General features: G+C 48.0%; 1 protein-coding gene across 2 annotated transcripts in view; it reads left to right on the top strand.

Annotated features, from left to right (window-relative positions):
- Window positions 1-25,839, top strand: part of LOXL2 (lysyl oxidase like 2) — a 101,751-nt gene that overhangs the window by 29,639 nt on the left and 46,273 nt on the right. For both annotated transcript variants that reach the window (XM_080673937.1, XM_080673936.1), the window contains exons 2-3: window positions 6,051-6,478; window positions 14,965-15,140. In XM_080673937.1, coding sequence (XP_080530063.1) covers window positions 6,124-6,478; window positions 14,965-15,140 — 531 coding nt within the window. In that variant the 5' untranslated portion in view covers window positions 6,051-6,123. The remainder of the gene's footprint in view (window positions 1-6,050; window positions 6,479-14,964; window positions 15,141-25,839) is intronic.

Below are 25,839 nucleotides of genomic sequence, written 5' to 3'. Positions count from 1 at the left end.
GGTCCTGTCTTGTTCACCAATTTATTTTGTTCCTTAGATTCCACATATAAGTGAGATCATGTGATATTCGATGATTCCAATTTTGAAAAGCAAATATTTATGTACAGAAAAGGGCCATAAGAGGTATGCGCCACAGTGTTATTAACAGTTACCTCTGACAGTGGTGCTGCAAATGATTTTCTTTCTTTTACTTACGGCATTGCCCACATTTTTATCACCAGCTCGTATAACTTTGGCAATAAGAAGCAACAACAACAAAACCCCATAAAAGTTATTTTTAAAAGAGGAGAGAAGCAGCTGGGTGCAATCATTTACAATTCCCCAGAGCAAGGAGTTGGAGAAAGCCCTACAAAAGAAGCAAACATTTCAGGAGCACTTTTCTAGAAAGATTTAGGAGTTGAACACTGGCCATTCCCACAGATTAGAGATTCCAAGATGATGGGTGGAGCAGTTTATAGATATGCACATCCAGAGATTAAGATTTCTTTTTTAAAAATGAAGGAACACTCCCCCGCCCCATTTCTTTTTGAGATAAGAATAGGTGGCCTGGAGGCCTCTGTAGCTCTGTGTGTGAGGGGGACCGTGGGAGGTAGTAGGCATGGGCTGGCGTGTGGGGAAGCTGTCTGGGGCAGTAAGCACAGTGGCGAAGGACACGGCCCAGGTCAGCCTGCTGCCCTCGTCCACATCCTGGCTTGCCACTTACCATCGGTGCAACCTCAGGCAACTCGCTGACCCCCTCTATGCCTCCTTATCCTCCTGAGGCTAATAATGGTGTTTACTAAGTGGATGAATGCCCTAATAGTTTATTTTCCCTTTTATCACATTTGCAAATATTTGTGGATTTTCTAGCTATTCTCTTATTATTGGTTTACAGCTTAATTCCACTATAGTCAGGCAACACATTCGGTGTGATTTCATTAAATGTGGTGAATCTTGCTTTATGACCCAACTTAGGGTCCATTTGGGTTAACTTTGCATGTGAATTTGAAGCAAATCTGCCTTCTATAGTCGTTGAATACGGTTGATAAAACCTTGTCAGTTAGTCATGTTTGTTAATCATGTCCTTCACACCTTCAGTGCAAGGATCTGTTTGCCTGCTTCATCAGTTACTGACAGGTGTGTAGAACCTCCCACTACGATGACAGATTTCTCAATTTTTTCCTGTTAAATCTGTCAATATTTATTTTATTCATATTGAGTCTATGTCTTCTTGGCAGGTTCGCTCTTGCATCATCATAATCTGTCCCTTTTTGTCTACAGTAATGTTTCTTGTCTGAAAGTGACTTTATCTGACTTCGTACCAGTTATTGTGTGCATTGAATATCTTTTTCCATCCTTTTACTGTAAACCTCTGTGTCTTCTGAAAAAAATATAAAGTGATATTGTTTTGTTAAATTATCTGATGTCACTCTTGATATATTTGGGTTTAAACCCACCATCTTACTATTTTTTTATTGTGACAAATATTTTGTGTTACTTTTTCCTCTACTTTAATTTGGATTAATCAGTATCTATAATAATAAAAGTGTAATACGCTAATTAGACCAGACAGCCGAACGACCTTCCGAACGTCATTCTGGACGTCCTTCTGGATGAAGCCGTGGCAGGGGGGGCGAGGCAGAGGTGGTTAGGGGTGATCAGGCAGGCAGGCATAGTGGTTAGGGGTGATCAGGCAGGCAGGAAGGAAGATGAGCGGTTAGGAGCCAGTGGTCCCGGATTGCGGGATCGGGCCTAAACTGGCAGTTAGACATCCCCCGAGGGGTCCCGGTTTGCAAGAGGGTGCAGGCCGGGCTGAAGGACCCCCGACACACACATGGATTTTGTGCACCAGGCCTCTAGGTTTTTTATAATTCCATCACCCCCTCCCTTAGTACCTTTTTCATGCTACTTCGCTTTTACTCTTATGGTGACTACAACATGCACCTATTAGACTTTGCAAAGTCTAATAGAAAATAGTACTTTTATTACTTCCAGACAATGCAAGGACCTCGAAATGCGGTTCATTTAACCCCCTCCTACCTTTTGCGCTGTTGTTGCTATGCTTTTAATGATGCATAGACAGGGCTGGGCAAAATGAGTTTTACAGTTGTGGGTATGCGAAACAGTTTATTCTTGTATTATTATTTATTAATTATTGTATTACTTATTTATATTATAACTGTACACCTACTTGTGCCCACCCCATATTTTAAACCCCACGAGTCATTTTATTGTTTTTACAAGGTCGATCCTCATTTAGATTTACCTACATAGCTGCCCCTCCTATACCCTCATTCCTCCTGCTCCTCCATACTAACATCTCGGATCAGTTTTCCTTTGGCCTGAAGAACTTTTTTTGCTATTAACATTTTATGGATCCTCCGCTAACAAATTCTCCCCATTTTTGTTTGTCTGCAATGTCCTTGTTTTACCTTCATTCTCTCCAGCAGTTCCAGAATTCTAAGTTGACTGCTATTGTTTTCATCCTTTTGAAAATGTCATACCATTGCCTTCCTCCCCTCCTTGTCTTCCGTTAAGAGTTCAGCTGTTGTTCTTCTGTTGCTCCTTTGAAGGTAATGCTCCTTTTATACTGTGGCTGCTTTTAAGGTTTTCTGCCTTGGATTTTCTGCAGCTGGGTTTTGATGTGCTCAGGCGTGGTTTCTATGTAAACTATACTGCTTGGGCTGATAATCTGTCATCAATTTTAAATAATTCTTGGCTGTTATCTCTTCAAACAGTTCTTTCCTACATGCTCTCTCTCCTCTCCTGGGGAATTCCAAGTATGTGGATGCCAGAGCTTTCTAACAATAGAACACAGCTCTATGCTCTAACTTGGGCCCCTTCCACTCCAGCCTGGGCCTACTTAACAGAGCCCCACCTCCTGTTAGAAGGCTCTGAACTCCTGTTTTTGTTCTGGGAGGCTGCCCAAAGCAAGCTTCTCAGCCTATTGGCCAATGCCTTGGGAACTGGCTAATGCCTGGAGGGGAAAAGCAGACATAGGTGCGAGGCTCACCTCAGTGCACTTCCTATCTCTTGGGATTCTTGACTCTTGCTGCCTCTATAGGGTTCCAGTGTCTTCAAATTTATGCCTTCAGAACTTTATCTGCCCATTCCAGTTGTTCTTGTCCGGTCTATCTAATTTCAAGCTGGTCTGCTGAAGCCAGAAACATGAGGTGCTGTGTGTAAATGACACAGTGATGGCTTTTGCCCGTTGGGGCTGTGGGTTTGGTAGAGCCTGGCATGACAACAGTATAAAGCAAAATGCTATTTTTAAGGGAACCAGAGAAGACATTCATTAGAATCTGGGAAGGCTTCCTTGAAGAATGGGAGGGCTCATGACCTAGGCTATTTGGAGGAAAAGGAAGGGATGGGAAAGGAGACACATTGCTCTAGGGCAGTGGTTCTCAACCTTTCTAATGCCGCGACCCTTTAATACAGTTCCTCATGTTGTGGTGACCCCCAACCATAAAATTATTTTCGTTGCTACTTCATAACTGTAATTTTGCTACTGTTATGAATCGTAATGTAAATATCTGTGTTTTCCGATGGTCTTAGGCTCTACAGCAGCGGTTCTCAACCTGTGGGTTGCCCCACAGGTTGAGAACCGCTAGCAGGGTCGTTTGGACATTTTTTATATGTGATGGTGAATTTTTGACGTTTTGGTAGCTTGGGAGTGACGAGTTCTGGCTCTGCCTGCAGTCATGGTGCAACTCTGGTGAAGCCCTTAGCCTTCTCTGCTTCCGAATTTTCTCTTTTGTAAAATAAGAATCATAATCTCTGCCTCCTGCACTCGCGCCTCAGCCTTTAGTGAGGGTAGATGAGCTCCTGCATGCAAACGTGCTCTGATGGGCACGAAGTGTGGCCAGGGCAGGGGCGGCGAGGATGCTTTCCTTCAGGGCTAAACTTGGTCTAAGGGGGCTATCACAGGAACCTACAACCCTCTGGCCTTGTTTGTGAGTCATGGGAGAAGGATGGCTGGATGTTCAGTGAAACTGAGCCTTCCACAGTCCTCGGTCCTCACTGTCCCCTCAGCGCTGTCATCTCTACCCCAGCACCCGCCTTGGGGAGGGACCCTGATGTGCCATCCCAACAGTTGTGAAACTGCCTCTTGCCAAGTGACATCATCCCTCCTGGGCAGCTCTGGGCAGTTACCTGGTGCTTCGTTGATGGTGGTGAGCCATGAGGAGTACGATTAGCCTACCCTCTGTCCCTGGTTAAAATGAAGTGTACTATGTCACCCTTTAGTTTCCACTTCCTGGTCATGGTTGTGCTTTGGGGGGCCCCATATGCCAAGTGTATTTCCTTTTCCACAAGACACACCTGCAGTCCCTTTAAGATAGTTTTCCCTCTCTCTGAATTATGAAAGGGCCAAGGCACATGATCTTGTTATATGACCTTACTCTGGAGCTCTTGGAGGCAGGCTCTGTCTGGGTATGAGGACCATGATATTGAGAATTCTAAATTTTAAATTTTTTGTTAGATGCTCCTATAGTGTTTATTAGATGTCATTCATTCAATCTTCAAAACAATGCTATGAGCTAGATATAATTATCATCCCCACTTCACATACAGGAAACTAAGCACAGAGAAGTGAAGGTCCTAGAGCTAATAAGGGTGAGAATGAGGATTCAAACTCAGATTATCTGGCTCCAGAATCCACTCTTCCCCAGTCTGCTGTCCAGCCCTCCTTTCCCCGATGACAGGCCACTCAGCCTCTTTCCTGTTGGCCATGAAGAACTTTATGCCTCTCCTCTGTGCAAAGAGCAGGCTGCTCTCAGCCCCTGCACCCCTTGGGGACAGAGTCTATGAGCTGTCACCAGGGCATGAAGGCTGCGCTCTGAGGCTGCTGCTTGCAGAAGCCACAGTTCAGCCAAGGACAAGCCCTGTGTCCAGCTGTTCAAGGGGCTTTGCCACTGACCTTCCCACTCCGTGGCCTCGGTGGTCTCGTGGCCCAGAGTATAAGACATGCTGCGACCAGAGGCACAGTGGGTGTGTGCTGGTGTCTGAAGGCAGAGCCCAGGGGGTCAGATGTGTGCGCAGAGGGAACAACCGCCCAGGAGCAAGCAGAGACAGACTCCAGGCCTCCCGGTGTTGTTCCCAGCACCCGGAAGAGGCTACTTCCATCCAGGTCAGCTAAGGTCCAGAGGGAGGGAGGACCTTACATGGGAGTCCCTGAGAGTCAGTGTAGCATTTCCCCAGCGGCTTGGGCCCTGGAACAAATAAACCTCTCATTCAAGAAACAGGTCCATGAACCTATGCTATTCACTCTGGAGGAGCCAGAGAAGTCCTGCCCTTAAGAAGTTTGTGACCTACTTGGGGATGTCTGGGAAGGGTGAGAAGAATGTCTAGATAATAAGCCTGTCTTGGAAGCGGGATGTTGCCCAAGGAGGGATTTGAGCTGGGCCCTGGAGATTGAGAAGGTGTAAGAGGTGGGGAGAGAGAGAGTGCTGGAGACCCTCTGCTAGCCCTTCCCACCTGCTCTCTCCCCCACCATCCCCTGTGCCCAGGAGGCCAACCCATGCAGACTCCACCAATGGGCTTGAGTTTGCCCAATGGGAGGCACCAGGAAGGGAGAGAGGAGGAGAGTGAGGCCAGGTATTTCTTGCCTCTGCCTCTGTTGCTGTGAGTTGGCTCTGAGACCCTTCACTAAGGCCACAGCTCCAAACAGGCGGCTCTCTTAGCTTAGCCACTCTCGCCAGCTCTGGTAACCACATTCTCCCTGCGCTTCCAGCCTGGGTGCCAACAGCGCCTCTCTATGGCCAGCCCCGGTATTACTGTTATCTCTGCTCCTGGCTCTGTAAATAGTCTTTTAAAACACTCTCCTCAAATTAAGTCTCTGTGTGCTTCATTTTCTGCCAGGAACCTTGTGGGGAAAAAGCAATTCAGAGATAGGGGAAGGTGGGTGGGCAGAGGGGGAGGGAGTGCACAGACCTTTCTGGCTGGAATGAAAGGTGGGAGAAGAGAGGAGGTTGGAGTCTCGAGTGTGAAGGGCTTTCGCTACTAAGCAAAGGAGTAGGAAGTCCCTGGAGATTCTGGAGATTTCTGTAACCTGCATCTCTCCTCTCTTCTAGGCAGCTCCTGCCTGTAACCTGAAGCACCCACTGCCCTCCCCGCTCCGAGAGGCTGTCGAGCCAGAGGGTAGGCATGGCGAGGCCCGGAGGCCCCTGCCTCTGCAGCTGCCTGGCTGTGCTGTCCCTCCTCCCCTTGCTGAGCCTGGCGCAGTACGAGAGCTGGCCCCACTACCCGGAGTACTTCCAGCAGCCTGCTCCCGAGTACCACCGGCCTCAGGTGCCCTCCGATGTTGCCAAGATCCAGCTGCGCCTGGCGGGGCAGAAGAGGAAGCACAGTGAGGGGCGGGTAGAGGTGTACTATCAGGGCCAGTGGGGCACTGTGTGCGATGATGACTTCTCCATCCATTCTGCCCACGTCGTCTGCCGGGAGCTGGGATACGTGGAGGCCAAGTCCTGGACGGCCAGCTCCTCTTACGGCAAAGGGGAAGGTAAACACTCTGTGCTTTGGAACTAGTGCCGTCCCCTGGAAACCCCGGAATGGGCTGCGTGCGGTTAGCCTGGGAAAGGAGTCTGCCATTGCTGTCAAGTCTGAATTCCTGATAATTCCATCTGGTCAGCCTTCTGCGTTTGTGCAAGAGGGTGGGAGAGGAGGGGTGCTGGGGAACCCTACAGTGACCAACAGGCCTGCTTTGCCAGATTTCCTGGTTTTAGTGCACAAAGTCTGGTGTCCTCGGTGAACCAAACTGGTTGGTGCCTTAGGCGGGGGCTGAAGTCAGTCTGTGCTCCTCTCCCCACATGTGGCCTGGCTGGGGCTGCATCGGCCAGCAGAGCTGGTGCCTTTCTCCCCACGGCCCTTCCAACGACTTCCTTCTGCTCTTTCTCACAAAGGCTGCCCAGAGGCTACGTTCTGACGCTCCACACCCTCCTGTCCCTAGTTCAACACTCAGGTGCTAGGTGCTATTTTGAGCTTGGCCATAGCAGGAACATAGTTGCTTTGGGTTAATGGAGATCCATATATATAACTAGAGGTCCGGTGCATGAAATTCATGCACGGGGGAGAGGGGTGTGGGGGGAGGGGAGGTGTGTCCTTCAGCCCAGCCTGCACCCTCTCCAATCTGGGACCCCTCAAGGGATGTCCGACTGCCCATTTAGGCCTGATCCCACGGGCAGTCGGACATCCTTCTCACAATCCAGGACTGCTGGCTCCCAACCACTCGCCTGCCTGCTTGCCTGCCTGATTGCCCCTAACTGCTTCTGCCTGCCAGCCTGATATCCCCCTAACTACTCCCCTGCCATCCTGAACTATGCCTACCTGCTCCCCTGCCGGCCCAATTGCCCCTAACTGCCCTCCCCGGCCGGCCTGGTCGCCCCCAATTGCCCTCTCCTGCAGGCCTGGTCACCCTTAACTGCCCTCCCCTGCAGGCCTGATCCCCCCAACTGCCCTCCCCTGCAGGCCTGGTCACCCCCAACTGCCCTCCCCTTCTGCCTGGTCACCCCCAACTGCCCTCCCCTGCAGGCCTGGTTGCCCCCAACTGCCCTCCCTTTCAGGCCTGGTCCCTCCCAACTGCCCTCCCCTGCTGGCCTGATCACCCACAACTGCCCTCAACTGCTGGCCATCTTGTGGTGGCCATCTTGTGTCCACATGGCGGCAGCCATCTTGTGTGTTGGAGTGACAGTCAATTTGCATATTACCTCTTTATTATATAGGATGGGGAGGGGGGGAAGAGCTTTGAGGGAGGGCAGGTGTTGGACCCTAGAACCTGAGCACAGTCCTGCTGCTGACCTATCTAACTCTGTCCTTAAGCACAAGATGCTATTCTTCTTTGCCCTCAGTTTCCCACTCTGGAAGTTGGGCTCTCAAGAACTTTTGAGCCCTAGCTGGTTTGGCTCAGTGGACAGAGTGTCAACCTGCAGACTGAAGGGTCCTGGGTTTAATTCCGGTCAAGGGCACATGCTTGGGTTGCAGGCTTGATCCCCAGTGGGGAGCATGCAGGAAGCAGCTGACCAATAATTCTCTCTCTCCCTTTCTCTTCCTCTCTGAAATCATATATATATATATATATATATATATATATATATATATATATATATATATACTAGAGGCCCAGTGCAAGAAATTTGTGCACTGATAGGGTCCCTAGCAGCTGCCAGCTGCTGGTGGGGGCCTCCCTCCCTTCCTCTGGCCGGCTATGCCCCCTGGTCGAACTCCTGGAAGAACTCCCGGTTGTGGGGAAAATTTGCATACTACGCTTTTACAGGGGTCCTCAAACTTTTTAAACAGGGGGCCAGTTCACTGTCCCTCAGACTGTTGGAGGGCCAGACTATAGTTTAAAAAAAAAACTATGAACAAATTCCTATGCACACTGCGGGCCCAGGACGAGTCGGCTGCTAAGCAGGACAGGCAGCGGCACCCGGCGGGCCGGATAAATGTCCTCGGTGGGCCACATGTGGCTCGTGGGCCGTTGTTTGAGGACCCCTGATATAGGATAAATACTAGAGGCCTGGTGCACGAAATTTGTGCACTCTGGCGGGGGGCGGCGGGGGGGGCGGCGGCCCTTAGCCTGGATTGTGAGAGGGCACAGGCCAGGCTGAGGAACCCCACCAGTGCACAAATAAGGCTGGGGAGGGATGCAGGAGGTTGGCCAACCTGGGAGGGAATGCAAGAGGGCTCCAGGGCATGTCTGGCCCATCTCCTTTAGTCCTGATCAGCTGGACCCCAGCAGCAAGCTAACTACTGGTTGGAGTGTCTGCCCCCTGGTGGTCAGTGCACGTCATAGCGAGTGGTTGAGCGGCCTTAGCATATCATTAGCATATTATGCTTTGATTGGTTGAATGAATGACTGGACACTTAGCATATTAGGCTTTTATTATATAGGATAAAGAACTTTTGAAACTTTCACAATTTATGAGCCTAAGTTGGAAAGTAAATTCAGATGGAGAGCATTATTTCAAAAAACTAATAATAATCCAGAAGCAGAGAGTTGGCATCCCTGAATTGGTAAAGCAACTTGGCTGCCTAGAAGAACGCAGAGGTGCCCAGAGTCTCATCCTGGACTAGTGGAGTAATGGCAGCTGACGGCATAAGCATCCCGGGGGAGACTAACCCATGGTATTCTGGGTTAGGGTCTGGGCTGGAGTCTAGGACCCTGTGGCTTTTGGAAACCACCCAAGTGACTGTATACATAGCCAGGTTTGGGGTCCATTGAATTAGATCATTGTTATAGTCCCTTGCAACCCTGGCTTTCTGTTATTCTAGAAGTTATCGGAGAAAGGAAACCCCATGTCATGCATGTCTCACTTCTGTGCAATTGAATACATCCTGTTGGAGTAACCGCACTTAGAGTGACATGTTCTCCAACGCTGACTCTGGGTTGCTATTCAGGGACCAGAGTAAAAGCAGCAAAAACTAGTTAGCAAGTGCTGGGCTCTTAAACCCATTTCCTGTCTTCTTTACAAAACTCCAGACACTTCTCCATAGTCACACATCTGTGTTTATTCTGCTAGTTGAATGATCCGGGGGTAACATCAACTTTGTTTTCTATTTGAGGCTATCTAAGCCTAAATATTTTATTTTATTTATTTATTTTATTATTTTCAATATGTTTTTAAAAATTGATTTTAGAAATAGAGGAAGGGAGAGAGAGCAAGAGATAGAAACATTGATAAGAATAACAACATCCATCCGCTGCCCCCTGCACGCCCCCTACTGGGGATTAAGCCTGCAACCTGGGCATGTGCCCTGACTGGGAATCGAACTCGTGACTGTGGGATTTTTTTACAGTAATAACTTTATTTTATTTCTACCCAAACTTAAAATTTACCTGTCATCAGACAAAATGGGTGTGATCCCGCCTTCACTTTCACCTGCCCAGGAGTGGGTAAGGGGTGGCTGGAGAGGTGGTGACCTGGCTCAGACTGTGTCATTCAGGTTTGATGACGGGAGAAAAGTTCAAGGGAGCAGAGGAATTCAAATCATGGTCCATGGACGGTGCTGCATGGAGGAGTGACGGACAGTCGCAAGCTGGGATCAATGGATTGTGGGTCTCTGCAGAGATTGCAATACTAGAAAAGTCTGCTAGAGAGATGGGGTAGGGACATGGGCACAGGGCACAAGGAAACAAATGGATATGGCGGGGGTGGGGGGGATGGTTATTGGTGATGACAAGGGCTATGGCCATGGGTAGTAGCTGACGTAGCGTGGAGGAAAGTCACTGGCGAGAGGAGGTTGAGTGACAATGAGTCCGAAAGTACTGGAAAGGTAATCTGTGTGGATATCGAAACCATTAAGACATAGGAAAGAAGTATCCAAGAGAGGAAGGGAGAAACAGATGCTATAATAATTTAACTGTCCTCATGCTATCCACAGAAAGTGGTCAATTGATTTATATTATGGGAGACCTTTTAAATATACACTGAGTGGCCAGATTATTATGATCTCTGAACGCATAATAATCTGGCCACTCAGTGTGTGTGTGTGTGTGTGTGTGTGTGTGTGTGTGTGTGTGTATTAGAGGCCCCGGGGCATGAATTCGCGCATGGGTGTGGTCTGGCCAGCCTGGCCAGGGGGAGGAGACATGGGCGGTTGGTTGGCCTGCCTGCTGGTCGAACTCCTGGTCGAGGGGATAATTTGCATATTAGCCTTTTATTATATAGGATATACACTGAGTGGCCAGATTATTATGCGTTCAGAGATCATAATAATATGGCCACTCAGTGTAAGTATTTGATTTAATCAGTTAGGATTTTTAGCACTGGGTTCATAGTGGGAACTCAGTCAATATTAACTGATTGATTCATGTCGATTTGGGAGATTATTAAGAACAGGTGGCGAACAGTACGTGGCATAGTGACCAAAGACTGTGATCAGGCTGGGGGGTGTTCCCCTAGGGCCTAGGCCAGTGGTCGGCAAACTGCGGCTTGTGAGCCACGTGTGGCTCACGAGCCGCTTTTTGCCACTCTGTTGACTAATGAGTTTTCCAACCACTGGGATAGGGGCTTAATCACAAGGAACAACAACAGCCTGTAATTATTGGAATCAAGAGTCTAGGTGAGTGGTGGGCAAACTTATTAGTCAACAGAGAGGCAAACCGCAGCTGTGGCTCGCGAGCCGCAGTTTGCCGACCACTGCCCTAGACTGAACCTGAGAGTCAGCTCTGTGGAAGATCTGGGATGTGCAGCTGTGCCCCTCTGAGGCAACCCTCCACGAGGGCTCACTGTCACCTACTCCTCTCAAGGTCACGGTGTTGTAAGGAAGCCAGAGAGTCCCCACAGCTCCTGGGTCTTCCAGTCTGGCCTGTCCACAGTCTTTTCTCCCCAAACGCCTCCGAGCTCAGGGAAATCTCTAGCCCTGTTAGAGGATTCTAGAGGGACAGCTGCCCACTGACTGCTCACTGTTGGGACGAGTCTCACAGCCACCTGAGCCGAAGGCAGTTGCTTTCCTCTGCCTGTCTTTAGATCAGAGATAGGATTTGATTCCCAGTGCAGATAAATAACAACGCCCACAGGTGACCAAGTGAGGCCCTGAAGATTCTAACTTGAACAATTTCCATTTCCCTGACAGCTCTGGTACTCAAGTAGAAATTCATTTCTGATCTTCCTCTTCCAAATGGTCTGTGGATTTATTTATACATCTCTTCTTCTTATGTCAGAAGCATTTCTTAGAGTACGTGAGTGGGAAGGGAGAAATGAAGTTTTGCTTCTGATTGACTGGTTTTTTGTGTCCAAGGTTTAACCCCCATGTGACCCAAATGCCACCTTCCTAGCAGCTGGTAGATGGCACCTGTTGCACTGAGCCTAGAATCTGCCTTCAGTGGGCAGAGCCAGAGCTGGCCACTTTGGGATCAGGACAGTCTAGTTGATGGACATTAAGTAAACAGGAAAAAAAATTGTGATGAATTCAGGCCACATGAGAATACATGCTTGGTGATGCTGTCTTGGGCTACGTAGAAGTTTGTATTTCTACCATCTAAGAAATAACTGGTGAGAATGTGCAAAGAGTAGAATGATTTGGAGTGAATTGAAGCTTCTTAAGAAAGCAGTTCTGCCCAGCCGGTGTGGCTCAGTGGTTGAGCGGTGACCCATGAATCAGGAGGTCAGGGTTCGATTCCCAGTCTCTGGGCACATGCCCAGGCAGTGGGCTCGATCCCCAGTGTGGGGCGTGCAGGAGGCAGCCGATCAATGGTTCTCTCTCATCATTGATGTTTCTATGTCTCCCTCTCCCTTCCTCCCTCTGAAATCAATAAAACATTAAGAAAGAAAGAAAGAAAGAAAGAAAGAAAGAAAGAAAGAAAGAAAGAAAGAAAGAAAGAAAGAAAGAAAGGAAGGAAGGAAGAAAGAAAGATAGTTCTTTGAGGTTAAGTTAGTTCCCATGAACACTCCAGGGGCTAATTGCAAACATTCCTTATGAGAAGTTAAGCAGACCCTGGTGTAAATTTTTTAGCATCCACACTGCCTTTAGCTGTGTGCTATCTGGATCCCCGTCCCCTTAGCAAGGGTGGTTCCTCTCATTGCAGATGGGACAAGGGCGCTGCTTCTTTCCAGCACCTCTGTCCCTTCAGCAGCTTTGCTACAGAATGTTCCCGGGAAGAGGCCGCGTCAACCGTGGAGGGTCTTTTCCTTGCTGCTACTTAGCAAGACAAACATTGGTTTGTTGTTGAAACAGCAATCGGTTAGAGAGCATATGTTTCAGTGGAGCTTGATGGCTTGGAAACCAGGCCAAATTGAGAAACCAGTTGGAAAACCTCAGCCCAGATGTTTTCAATAGCTCTTTGTTCCCCTCAATGCGGCCGAAGCGCTCCTGTTGGGGCCTGACCAGCCATCTGTCACAGTGGACACGTTTCATCAGGGCCTCGATGTCCGGAGACTGGCCCTGCGTCCTCCCTGACCTTCAGAGCCTCAGGGTCTCCTTGGTTTTCTCATCTCTACAATGGGAGTGTTTTTACTGCTTCTTCCTGGCATCATGGAAACAACAGTATTCATTGTTTTTCTGACTTACTGGGAGAAGGAAGGGGAAAGGGAGGTTGAAAATGTACCAGGAACAAGATTATCTCATTGAATATCCATGGCAACCTGTTTGTTGGGTGTCATTGTTTTCACTTTGGAAGTGGGGAACAGGCTTGTTTAAGTGGTTGACCGAGTCATGAAGTACCCAAGCCTAAGAGAGAATGGGGAACCCTGTTCTCTGACCTCATTATACTATAGGGTTCTACATGGAGCATTAAGAAGCGTGACAGGCTTACCTGATTTTGTTTCCTTTCATGTTGTAGTGGCACTTATAAAAATCACTATTTGGAAAACCCTGTAGCCCTTTATTTTAATTATGGTAAAATGCACATAACATTAAAAACATGCCATCTTGCCCTAGCCAGTTTTGCTCAGTGGATAGAGCATCGTTCTGCACACTGAAGGGTCCTGGGTTCGATTCGGTCAAGGGCACATGCCCGGGTTGTGGGTTTGATGGGGGGCGGGGTGCAGGAGGTAGCCGATCAATGATTATCACCATCAATGATTCTCATCATTGATGTTTCAATCTCTCCCTCTTCCTTTCTCTCTGAAATCAATAAAAATATTAAACACACAAAAAAAGAACAAACATGCCATCTTGACTGGTTTCCAGTGTACAGTTGGGTCGTGTTAAGTACATTCACATGGTGGTGCGACCATCTCGAGGACACTTTTTATCTTGGGAAACTGAAACTCTGTCTCCATTGAACAACCACTCCCCATCCTGTCTCCTCCAGCCCTGGCACCCACCATTCTACGTTTGTCTCTATGAATTTTGACTACACGAGGTACCTATGTCAGTGGAAACATGCCGATTTGCCTTTTTGTGACTGGCCTAGTTCACCCATATTGTGCATGTGTTAGAATTTCCTACCTGCCCCCCCCCCTTTTTTTTTTAGAATTTCCTTCCTTTCTAAGGCTGAATAATATTCCACTGTATGGATATACCACTTCTTGGCTATTGTGAATAATGCTGTAAGACACATGGGTGTGCTAATAGCTCTTTGAGGCCCTGCTTTCCATTCTTCCGGGACTTGCTGGATCATATGGCAATTCTGTTTTTAATTTCTTGAGGGACTACCATGCTCTTTTCCATGGTGGGTGCACCATTTTAAGGTCCCACCAATAGCGCACAAAGGTTCCAATTTCTCCACATCCTCGTCACCTGACTTCTGAAAAGTAAGGAAGTGGCTCTGTGGGTTAGTCTTGGAGTCAGTGGATGGAAGTTTCAGGCAGTGAGAAGAACACTGAACGGACCAGGGCACCAGGCTCAGGGGGTGGCCTGCAGAGTGAGTTGCCCTCTGAGGCAGAGCTCTGCATCTGTGAAGTGTGACTAACAAGGTCACCTCATCCTCTTCCCTGAAGTATGGGGAAGTCAGGGGAGGTGACACAGGGAAATGCCTTCAAAGCCTCAGGTGTAGGATGGCTGAGGGGTCACGGTCCAGCCTTTGCTACAGGTGAAGGTGAGTCTGGCTTGCATCGTAGTCAGTATAACTAACATCATCATCATCATCATCACCACTATCACTTTTTAGTAACTGTGGGCCAACAATAAACTAGACATGTGCCATGTACTATCTCTCCTGCCCACACTCCTTTGATTCAAGTGTCTTTATTATCCCCACTTTACTGATGAGGAAAGGCTTTAACCAAGGCGGAGCCAGAATTCCAATCTAGCTTAGTATCCAAAGTCCCCGCTCTTTCCCCTACAGCATGTGACATCCGGGCTAAACGCTGATTTCTACCCTGATCATGTTCAATCTACCACATCCTTCTGGCAAGGGAATACAAACGGTCTAGAACTATATGCAATATCTTAACATGCTAAAAATCAATTAATGACCACACACCGCTGCCAAGATTAGAGAAAAATTCTCTTTCTGTGTACAACTTTGGTGCCCTCCCCCTGCCCCCCCAAATTCAAACCTACTTTGACATAGTGCTTGGTTTTTCTCTTCTCTGCCTCCTTCAGGGCCCATCTGGTTGGACAATGTCTACTGCACTGGCAAAGAGGCAACCCTCGCAGCCTGCTCCTCCAATGGCTGGGGTGTCACCGACTGCAAGCACACAGAAGACGTGGGTGTGGTGTGCAGTGAGAAAAGGATTCCTGGGTTCACATTCGACAATTCGTTGATCAACCACGTAGAGGCAAGTTGTGCTCTTGATGATGCCTTCATATGGATGTTTTCTTTTCCTTTTTAATATGTTTTTATTGTTTTCAGAGGGAGAAAAAGAAAGGGAGAGAGAAATAGAAACATCAATGATGAGAGAGAATCATTGACCAGCTGTCTCCTACACACCCCACACTGGGGATCAAGCCTGCAACCCAGGCATGTGCCCTGGATCAACACTCAACCACTGAGCCACACTGGCTGGGCAGATGTTTTCTTTTCTACATGTAACTCACTTTTTGCTTACTGGTTTTAAGAAGTGTGTGAGCACTAAGGAGGGGGACCAAGCCAACAGAATTTGGTGTGGGGGCCATTGAGGGAGGATTTCTGGAGAAGGGGATGCCATCAGTGGGGAAAGGGCATCAGTGGGGAATGGCTTGGGCGAAGGCACAGAGGTATGGAGGTGTGAACTGGGGAAAAGCAGGCCAGTACTGCTCAAGAAAATGTGAATCTGGGGGTCATGAGAAATGCAACTAGAAAGGTGGGCATGAAAGGCCTTCTGTGCTATGTTCAGGAACTTGCCCTTTGGACTAGGGAAATGTATTAGCTATCAGTTGCTATGTAACAAGTTACCTCCCAGATTTTGCAGCTTCACACAACAAACTTTTATTATCTCACACAGATCAGAGGGTCAGGAATCCAGGAGTGGCTTAGCTGGTTGATTCTGCTCAGAGTCTCTGATGAGGTTGCAATCAGGCTGCTGGGGCTGGGAGATCCTCTCCCCAGTTGACTCATGTGGTTGTTGGCAGGCTTTAGTTCCTTTCTGGCTGTCAGGGGGCCCTCTGGTCCCCTCCGCAGGCTGCCTAAGTTTCCTTAAGACATGTCTCTCTCCAGAGTGAGTGACTTAAAAGAGAAAGAGAGAGGGAGCAAAACTTAGAAGCCACAGTATTTCCTAAGCTAATCTCGGAAGTGCTATCCCTTCATTTCTGCTGTATTCTGTTAGTCACACAAAACAGTTGTGTACAGTGTGGGAAGAGGTTACCCAAGGGAGTGACGCAGGAGGTGATCACTGGGGCCATTGTGGAGGGGGCTACCACAGGGAAGTTGTTCCCAGCTGGGGGATCAGAATCACTTTAAAAATGCAGATATTAGGTAATATTTATAATGTTGAAATCTTATGACTCAAAGTTTTATGTCTAAAATTTTAACTCTGTGTTATATATCATGAAAATTTTATCATGTTATCAAAGATTCTTCAAACCATTGTTTTTTATTAGTTGCCAAATATTTTATCTTATGAACCTGCTATAATGTAGTTATCCTTTCTTGCATATTGGACATGTACAGATCAGTATACATAGAATTACTATATATATCATTGTTCATAATCTTTGATTTCATTTTTTATCATTTCAATAGAATTTTGGACAAGAAGTGGATTTATGGAATCATGGGTTTAAATAGTATGTATATTAAAGTTTCTTGACATTGATAAAAAAAGTAGAGAAAACATTTTCTAAACTGTTGGTTCCAGTTGTGTATAAAAGTACAATTCACTGTTTATTAAAATGCAGACCCTGGGGTCTCCCTTCAGTCCCGCTGCATCAGAACCTCGCACTGTGGGGCCTGGTTATTGTTTCCAGCTCTTGCAGATGACTCTGAGGTTGCCAGCCTGGCCCGAGCCAGCATCTGGGAAAGGCAAGAGGCTCGTGACCCTTCTTCTACATTTATGGCTTCATTTCAGATTTATCTTTTTGACAAGCTCTCCGCTTAAACAATGAAATTAGCAGATATTTATGGCACTGCTTTTCTGTGCAGGAAATGTGGGGCATGGGGCCAGAGGAGGAGGCAGCCAAGACGTCTTTCTCAAGGAACATGTTGGATGTCATCCCTCAGGGGCAGTGGGAGCTGCATGAGTCCAGGCCAAGGAGCCTTCACTGTGCTTTAACCCCAAGACTAATGCTGAAGAAAGGTGACTCTTGAAATTGCCCTATTTGGGCTTCAGAGGAAGTTCTACCCAGCCTGTGGTCTTCATGTTTCCTCTCATGACTCACACGGTCCTGCTCTTTTCTCATATATTCCTAGAGCATGCTGGGAACTTGTCCAAGCCTGCACTGTAGCATGTGAAAGGACCTCTAGCCTTCTCTCAGCTGGCAGGATGAGACCACCTCTAGCCAACATTCTTCAAATGAGATTTTTTAGGAATAACTAGAAGAGATTCTTATAGTTAATGCACTTTATTTAGGGCTTCAGTACTTTGCTTTACCATGAAGCCTATGATTTGAGCTTTTCCAACCCAGTTTCACACTTTTCATCTCCATTCTTCATAACCTCATACAGTATAATTAGCACCACTTATATGTATCCCATCTTTCCAATGAGATTAGAAGCTCCTGGAGGGCAGGGGTTCTATCGAAGTCACCATTTTATCCAATAGAAATAATGCTAGGGACCTAACGGAAACAATATCTCCAATTCCCAAATGTTCTTCTTCCCAGGAATGCAAATCAAAGACCATTATCCGCGTAGGTGAAGAGGATCCCAGGATGAAACATCAAACTAAACAGAGATGAGAAGTACATAGAAGCAACTCATTCCTTTACAGCATGGCCCTGCCCACTAGGACAGTGAGCTTATTTACAACATCTTTAACGGGCCTCTGTTCAGTTTAGAACAGCCGTGGGCAAACTACGGCCCGCGAGCCAGATCCGGCCCGTTCGGCTGTTCTATCCGGCCCGCGGAGCCGAAAGAGCGGAGGGTTCTCTTGCTCTCCCCTCCACTCCTTTACTTTGAATTTTTATTAGTTCACACAAACACTCCATCCATGCTTTTGTTCCGGCCCTCCGGTCCAGTTTAAGAACCCATTGTGGCCCTCGAGTCAAAAAGTTTGCCCACTCCTGGTTTAGAACCTTGGGCTAATCCGCTTTGATTGTCAAATGAAGATCCAGGCTTCTGGGCATAAGAAAGTCACTGATGGTTTGAAGCAAAAGGAGGTAGGCCAAAATGTACAAAAATGATTCAGGAAAAGGACTCTGTGAGTATCACTTCAACAGAGAAGTTTTATTGGCTACCTCTATGGGCACTTCTAATACTGAGCATTTGAAGGGGAAATGAGGTCATATGAAAATTGGGTAGAATTAATTGGGTAGAATAGGTAGATACGTGACTGAAAAATATGTTGGGCAGTACTTTCTCATTCTGGAAGGGTCGAGAATCCATGGTAGGAAAGCTTGGTACCTACCTTTATGCTGGGCATTTGCTGGGTGTCTGCTGCATACACATCACAGTCTGGGACACCATTAGGGAAGGAAAACTTGGCCCTTGTCCTCCAGCCCTTATAATCTGAGAAGGCAAGATGCATGCCTTTGGGGAAACGGGAAGAAGCCTAGATCCTGAATGAATTTACAGTAACTCAGAGAGGACTACCTGGGGGACATCGAGTTGAAGGGCCAGATGACTTCCACCACCTTTCAAACTCTGCACTTTCCTAGAAGGCCTCCCTCTTACCACCTACAAATCGAGCTAGACTGGTTTTCGTGAGCCAGACTGGTTCCTGCGAGCCAGATGATTGGTTCCCACGAGTCAGACTGGGGGCTCTCATGTCCAGCCACAGACACAGGAAGTTTTCAACTGATGGGCAGTGCCCTATACCTCTTCCCTGTGGTGTCTGATGAAAGTAGGTCATGAAAGGGCACAGATCTCAGGATGTCTGAGGAGAGCCTTTGAGAGTTGCCAGAGAATTCTTCCATCCAGGATTTCGTGGCTAAAGCCTGTGTTTCCTGGCAGAGCTGGCCCGATGGGCAGGGAGCTTCCCAGACCACCTAAGGGTATTTCTGTGGGCTGCTGGAAAGTTCCTCTGAAATACCTCATGTAATAGCCTGTCAGGAGCTGAAGTCATGGTGTCACTTCACTTGGCTAAAGAAATGTCTCTTATTAATGGTGTGAAAGAGAGGACAAGATAGAGGTTTGGTGGGCATGCCAGTGGGTGGAGACACAGTGTGCTGACTAATGGTACCCAGGACAGCTGCTGAGTGGCCAGTGTGAACACAGTGGATGGACTCTATGGCGTCTCCCAGGGCTCCTCTCCTGCTTTTCCATCATTATCAGAAATTTACATGGAGATTAAGATGAGTACTGACCAAATTCATTTTAGACAGAAAACCATGAAGGTTGTTGGAATAGAACATTATGGAATGAGGTTCAGAAAAACCTCAGTAGGTTGAAATGATAGGCCCTATAACATATTAGGGATGAATATAAGGTCCTATATCAAGGTTAAGGGGTGCGGGCGGGGCGGGGGGGAGGCGGACGATCAGCCACAGAGCAAAAGCTATGGCACGTGACTGAAAAGTGTTAATTATATTTAAAATATCCCTGAAGGGGGTTGGTTGATTAACAGCTCAGAATAAGCCACAGGGATGATATGGCGGCTAAAAATAAAGTGAATATAAACCGATATATTAAAAGAAGAGTTATTTCCCTAAAGTCTTTGCATTTTGGACCAATAAATGAGTGCAAGGTTCAGTTCTGGGGCCATCTCTTAACTAGGTCACCCAGAAGAGGGACCAGCAGGATGGGGACAGGTCTGGAAACTGTATCATATGAGAAAATGAAGATATTGGGTCAAGAAAAGCAATCTGGTGGTGGGGGACATGGTGGCTCTCTTCAAACACTTGAAGTGTTATCCTAGAGACAATGCTTATGATTTGTATTAACTCCCAGAATTAAGATGGATGGGAAGGTAATGGGATGTAAATTTCAGCTCAGCATCAAAATTCTGTCACACTGAGGGCTGCCTGTTTGCAGTGGGTGATGTTGCCCTGTTAGTGGTGAGCTCCTTGTCGCTGGAGTGATTCAAACAGGAACTGGATGGCCTCTGACCAGGAAAGTTGCAGCTAGATTTCTATACTGGGGAGGAAACAGGATAAGGCGTTTTAAGATTGCCAATTTTTAAGATCCCTTGTTACTCCACACTTAAGAAAATGCACCCACCCAGCCCACACAGCAGGTACCCACAGCTGGTTATTGGCAGTATCTACCATTATGTGAATCAGTCTCTTTCTCTCTCGCTCTCTCTCTCTCTCTCTCTCTCTCACACACACACACACACACACACACACACACACAGAAGGGATGCTGGTAGTGTGTGTGCTGTGTGCTTGCCTCTCTCCCTGCCTCTTCGCTGGCTCCTCACGACCTTGGCCTTGAAAGTAGGAGCAGACTTCTTGCCCTCACTCTTCTACAACAAAGTGTAAGAGCTAAAGCCCTCTCTCAATTTCCCCCAGTTAGGGAACCATACATTCAAAAGTGGGGAAAAAATTGTGGCCAAGAGTGGAGTGTGGTCAAAGTGAAGGGTCATGTCTTGGAACCCCAGGCGTAAATGACTGGATTAGTCCAATGAATGAGATGCAGACACCCCATCTCTTCACAGCCTCACTCTGCAGAGGTATAGCCAGCTCTATAATATCCATCCTCCTTGACCTCTTGAGGTTGGGTTCAGATCACAGACCATGAGAGATGACCCTCATAGGCGTGGGCCTTCTCAGGAACACACTGGAATTTCTGAAGCAGAGCGTGGAAGAAAACTGTGCATCAGTCCAGACCAAGTTCATCCCACTCTGGGATGCCAGAGGCATGAGTCACTAAGCCTTGGGGCCCAGCTGATGGAATTTCACTCATTGAGCTAACTGCTTCCAGTGGACTCCTTCATCTGCTTGGGGCATCCCTGTGGCTCCTTGACACTTCATAAATTTCCTCCTAAAGTAGGGAAAGAGCACACCTTCTTTGGGTGAATGACCCCACTAAGGGAGAGTTCACAGGCGTGAACCCGGAGCTACCTCTTGGCCAGCAGCTAGGACACCGGGCAAGTCCATTCTCTTCTTTAAGATGAGCAGGTTGAATCCAGTCCTTCTAGCTAATCCAGAGTGGCAGTGATTATGTTGTCAGAACAACACAGCATGCACTCATCATTTGACAGTTTTAAATATTCCTAAGGGGGGAAAAATCAGATGCCTTTGTAAAAGTGCTTGCAGACTGTGGAGTTAGTCCTACAACTGATTAACCAGCCTGGGTTCGTTTCATCCAGAAAATTAGCCAGGCAAAGTCTCAGCTCTCCCTTTTCTGTCACCTCTTCCTGTGTATTCTAAGTTTTAGACCCCAGAGCTGCAAGCAGGACATGTGCATTGTGGTCCAAGTGGAGCCTGGCCGTATGTCTGGAGCAACTAACCCTTCAGAGGTCTCTGGACACCTCACTGTAAAATGGCCTTTTCACAGGGACAATGAGTATCAAACCTTAAAACCACAAAATCTTGCAAAGAGGTAAGCAGGAGCGAAAAATAAAAGGGAAAGACTGTTGGTTCCAAGGGGACAGATCTGTTTTAAACCTAGAAAACAGAGCCCCAATCAAAATCCCCAGGATTTCAGAGGTTCTTAAATCGAGAGGCTTTGTTTCCGGTCTGTGGCGGGTAGACAGATTGGAAAAAGCATTAGATAAGGAGAGATTACAAATCCAGATGCCCTCTGAGCAAACCTCTTACTGGCTGTTTTGCACATTGCTAAGTCATGTGCTCATAGAAAGGCTTGTGTCTGGGGCCACGTGTGGTTAGATCAGGAACAGTCGGGTCTCTTCCTTTTCTCTACCTCCCACCTCACCTTCTTCCTGACCCATTTTTTAAAGGCTCCTTTGCAAAAGCAGTTAAGTTACCAGAACTGATTGGAAATCTCTAGGCTATAGGATTTAGGTGTGGCCTTTCCCCCGGTGGCCCCAGAGACTCAGTTTCTCCTTTGTGACAGCAGACAGCCCAGGCCGTCTGCAGGGGCCACCAGCGGGACGAGGAGGACAGAGCTGGGAGAAGCGGGTGCCCTGCCCTCCACTCTCTCACATCCTTCTTGAAGGGCCTGAGACCTGAAAAAAGCTTTTTCTTCTCTTAACCACAGGGACTAAAGCTGTTGCAAAAATTTGATTCCAGGAGTCCAGGTTTTTATTAGTCACAGACAGCTACCAAATGCTTCAACTGTGTTTTTTTTGTGTTTTTTTTTTTCTTCTTAGCAGCAGCCTTATCTCACCAGCATCTGAGGCATCTGGGGTGGAGGCCTGGAGCCCAAAAGGGAGGAATCAACTCTAAAAAGTCCCAGCACCCCCAGCCAGAGTTTTGTTCTCCCACCAGAGAGATGGCGCAACAGGTTGCACTGGGGGTTTAGGGGAGAAAGGGAGGCTGTGTTCATCTCTGTGCAGCCGAGAAGGTGGTGGTCCCTCCAGGCCTAAATATAGACCTGCTTCCCCCTATGGCCACAGGAGAGCTGGACGGCCTCCCTCTGTGGCCGGAGGAGAAATGGTAACAAGTGGGCAGTGTGTGCTGGCCTCTCCAGCAGGGCGGTGAAATCCCCAGTCCTGCTGACTGTCGGGCCATCCTGGGCCTGGTCTCCCGCTCGCAGGGAGAGGATGTGTGAGGGCCTGTCCAGCTAACATTCCACGGTCCTGTTTGTCCAGGGCCTCCGTGAGGCCAGGCATGCCAGCCACCACAAGGGACACAAGAGAAGCAGTTCTAGGGTGACCTATTTTCCCAACTAAAAATAGGTCATGGCATCTGAAAAGCAAAAGGGCATTTATGCAGCTAACATGAAATGTTTGAAACCACGCACATCCTGGCGGGTCTGGGAACTTGGTTGGTGACCAAGGCACATGCAACGCTTTCCAAAGCATAAATATGATCATCACTGTTTGTGAAATGAAATAAGTGAATAAGCAGCATTATAAATTGTTTTCGATGGAATAAGTGAATGAACAGTGTAGCACTCTGAGCAGCGTGGGGTGGACGGTAAAGTGTGTGGCAGTTTGGAAAGGGCGGAGTTAATGGGGAAAGAATGGTAGGGATGCTCTGTGGAAGGCATGGGGCTGAGGTGGGTGGGCGGATGCCTCTGTCGGTAGTCTGCTGATGTGATGAGGGCAGGCTGGTAGTGTCCAGTCTGGCTCTGCAATGGGCCCCAGCGGTCCATTTGAGTCACCTCAGCTATGCTGGAGGGGTCAGTGCCAAGGAATCCACCCGCCCCATCCCCACGAGGCTATTGTTAAGGCAGCTGGATGCTGTATCTGTTCATTCATTCATTCAGAGCATAGACCCAATGCTAGGCCCTGGGAATAAAGGATTAATGAAATGAATGGACAGTCTTGCCCTGATGGACTGCCCTGCTCAGTAGTGGAGAAAGATGATTTCACAGGTCATTACTCTGTTACCATGGTGATGATTGCTATGAGAAACATCAGATATCCCACCTGGGAGTGTGGCAGACTGTTGGGCCTGGCCCAAGACTTGCCTGGTCTGTGGCCTCAGCCCTCCTGCTGGGTCAGAGGGACTGGCCGCTGGAGCAGGTGTCCCGCCAGCTTCCTGCAGACAGCAGAGCTTGCCTGTTCTCAAAGAAGCAGCCTCTGTTACCTACCCCAGAGCTTCGGGTCGGAAAATGAAACAGAGCATTCGGTTTTCCAGCAGCGCTGCAAACTCATGATTTATAGGAGGAGGGCCCAGACACACTGCGGCTTTTTCCTCTGGTAGCTCAGCATGACCTCAGCTCTCCACACCACCCCAGCCCCGTCCCCACCAGCCCAACCCAGCTCCATCACAGAGCTGAGGAACAGACACTGTGGCCATGCCGCCCCTCTTCCCTCTCCTCCATCTGACACAAGTCACAGGCTGGGAATGTTACAGGCAGTTCTTACAGTGAATCCCCGATTTAATCATCAAAGGGGATAATTACCGTGCAGCCAGACCCTTCTAATACAACGTGCCTCAGACGCTTTACAAATTTACACTTAGCTAAACCGTCTGAAGTGTGCTGACGGTCAGATCCGCTTCCAATTCCGTTCAATAACTGTTTCTTCGTATCAGATTTCGAGTGGGGGGAAAGGAGGGTAGTAAGTAGCCCAGATGACAAGAGAATGCATGGATAAAGGACAAACATTCTTGTTCATCTATTAAATCACACAAGCAGTGCGAATGCTGTGAAGAAAGGAGGCAAATGCTGCCTCGCTGTTTAGGTTGCATTAAACAAAGAATAAAGGGAGTCTTTATTAAATTTTTGGCTTGGGAGCCTGATGTTTCTAGCTAAACCGAATTCCTGTCATTGGATTTTTAGAAATTATTATTGGTTCATTCCAAAAATATTTGAGGACCCACTATGTGTCTGTCTGGCAGTAGGAGCCGTGGGTAATACAAAAATGAAGGCGGCACATTCCTGCCCTTGAGGGACTCACCGTCCAATGAGGCAGCAAACACACATGGACAGATAAAGAGTAGCATAAGATAGAATAAGCAAGGATCAAAGGAGCAACTCAGAAAGCAAACGCTAGGGATGAAGAAGAAATCAGATCCTCGTGGATGAGATATTTGGCTGAGGGGGCTGTGTGCAGGAGGTGGTGCTCTCTGCCCTCTTGTCAGGAGTGACAGCAAGACTTGCCTAATTGGTTGACCTATGTCTCAGGGCCTCAAACAGTGCTGGATGTCATAGTCCTCAACCCAAAAGAAATTTAAAAAAATATTTTTACTGATTTCAGAGAGGAAAGGAGAGGGAGAAAGAGATAGAAACATCAATAATGAAAGAGAACCATTGATTGGCTGCCTCTTGCATGCCCCACCCTGGGGATCAAGCCCACAACCCAGTCACATGCCCTGACCAGGATTCAAACCATGACCTCCTGGTTCATAGGTCGATGATCAACTACTGAGCCATGCTGACCGGGCAACAAATATTTTTTTTTTTAGTTTATCTTTATTGTTGAAAGTATTACAGATGCCCTCCTTTTTTTCCCCCATTGACTCTCTCCATCCCAAGCCTGCCCCCCGCTCCAGGCCTTCACCACACTATTGTCTATCTCCATGGGTTATATATCCTATCTAATAAGGAGGGAATATGCTAATTGACCATCACACCCTCACAAAGATGGCAGCACCCACAGCCACAAGATGGTGGCGCCCAGTCCCCTCAGCCCTGCCAGGGCGGCAGGCGCACAGCACAGCCAGTCCCGCCCCCAGGTTGGTCTGGCAACTCCATGCACCTGCCTCCAGAATCCCCCAGTCCCCTACCCCCACAGCTGCCCAGGGCCGGCTCGAGGTACAGGCAAGCCTCAGATGGTGGCTGCCCAGCCGCCCAGGGCCGCCTGAGGCTCAGGTAACCAGGGCTGGCTGAGGCTTGTGCTGCTGGCAGTGGCAGCAGCAGAGGTGTGAAAGGGGCATCGTCTTCCCCTGATCGCCAGGTCACCTCCTGCCCCTGAGGGCTCCCGGACTGTGAGAGGGAGTAGGCTGGGCTGAGGGAGCCCCCTCCAGTGCATGAATTTTCATGCACCAGGCCTCTAGTATGTATATAAGTCCTTTGGTTAATCTCTCTCCCCCCTAACCCCCACTCACTCTTACCTTCCCTCTGAAATTTGTCAGTCTGTTCCATGCTTCTATGTCTCTGGATCTATTTTGTTCATCAGTTTATTTTGTTCGTTAGATTCCACATATGAGTAAGATCATTTGTTAAATATTTTTTTATTGATTTTAAAGGGAGAGGGAGAGAAAGAGAAACTTCAATGAGAGAGAAACATCAGTTGGCTGCCTCCTGACCACCCCCTTCTGGGAATCAAGCCTGAAACCTTTTGGTGCACAGGATGAAGCCCAACCAACTGAGCCACACAGGCCAGGACACAACAAATATTTTTTGAATGAACGAATGAAATTGTCCTTGAGGATTGGTAGGATTCT

This window comes from Plecotus auritus (genome assembly GCF_963455305.1).
Source record: "Plecotus auritus genome assembly, chromosome: 6".
Classification (NCBI taxonomy): Eukaryota; Metazoa; Chordata; class Mammalia; order Chiroptera; family Vespertilionidae; genus Plecotus; species Plecotus auritus.
The sequence above is the reverse complement of the archived record's forward strand: the minus strand, read 5'-3'. Positions and strand labels throughout refer to the sequence as shown.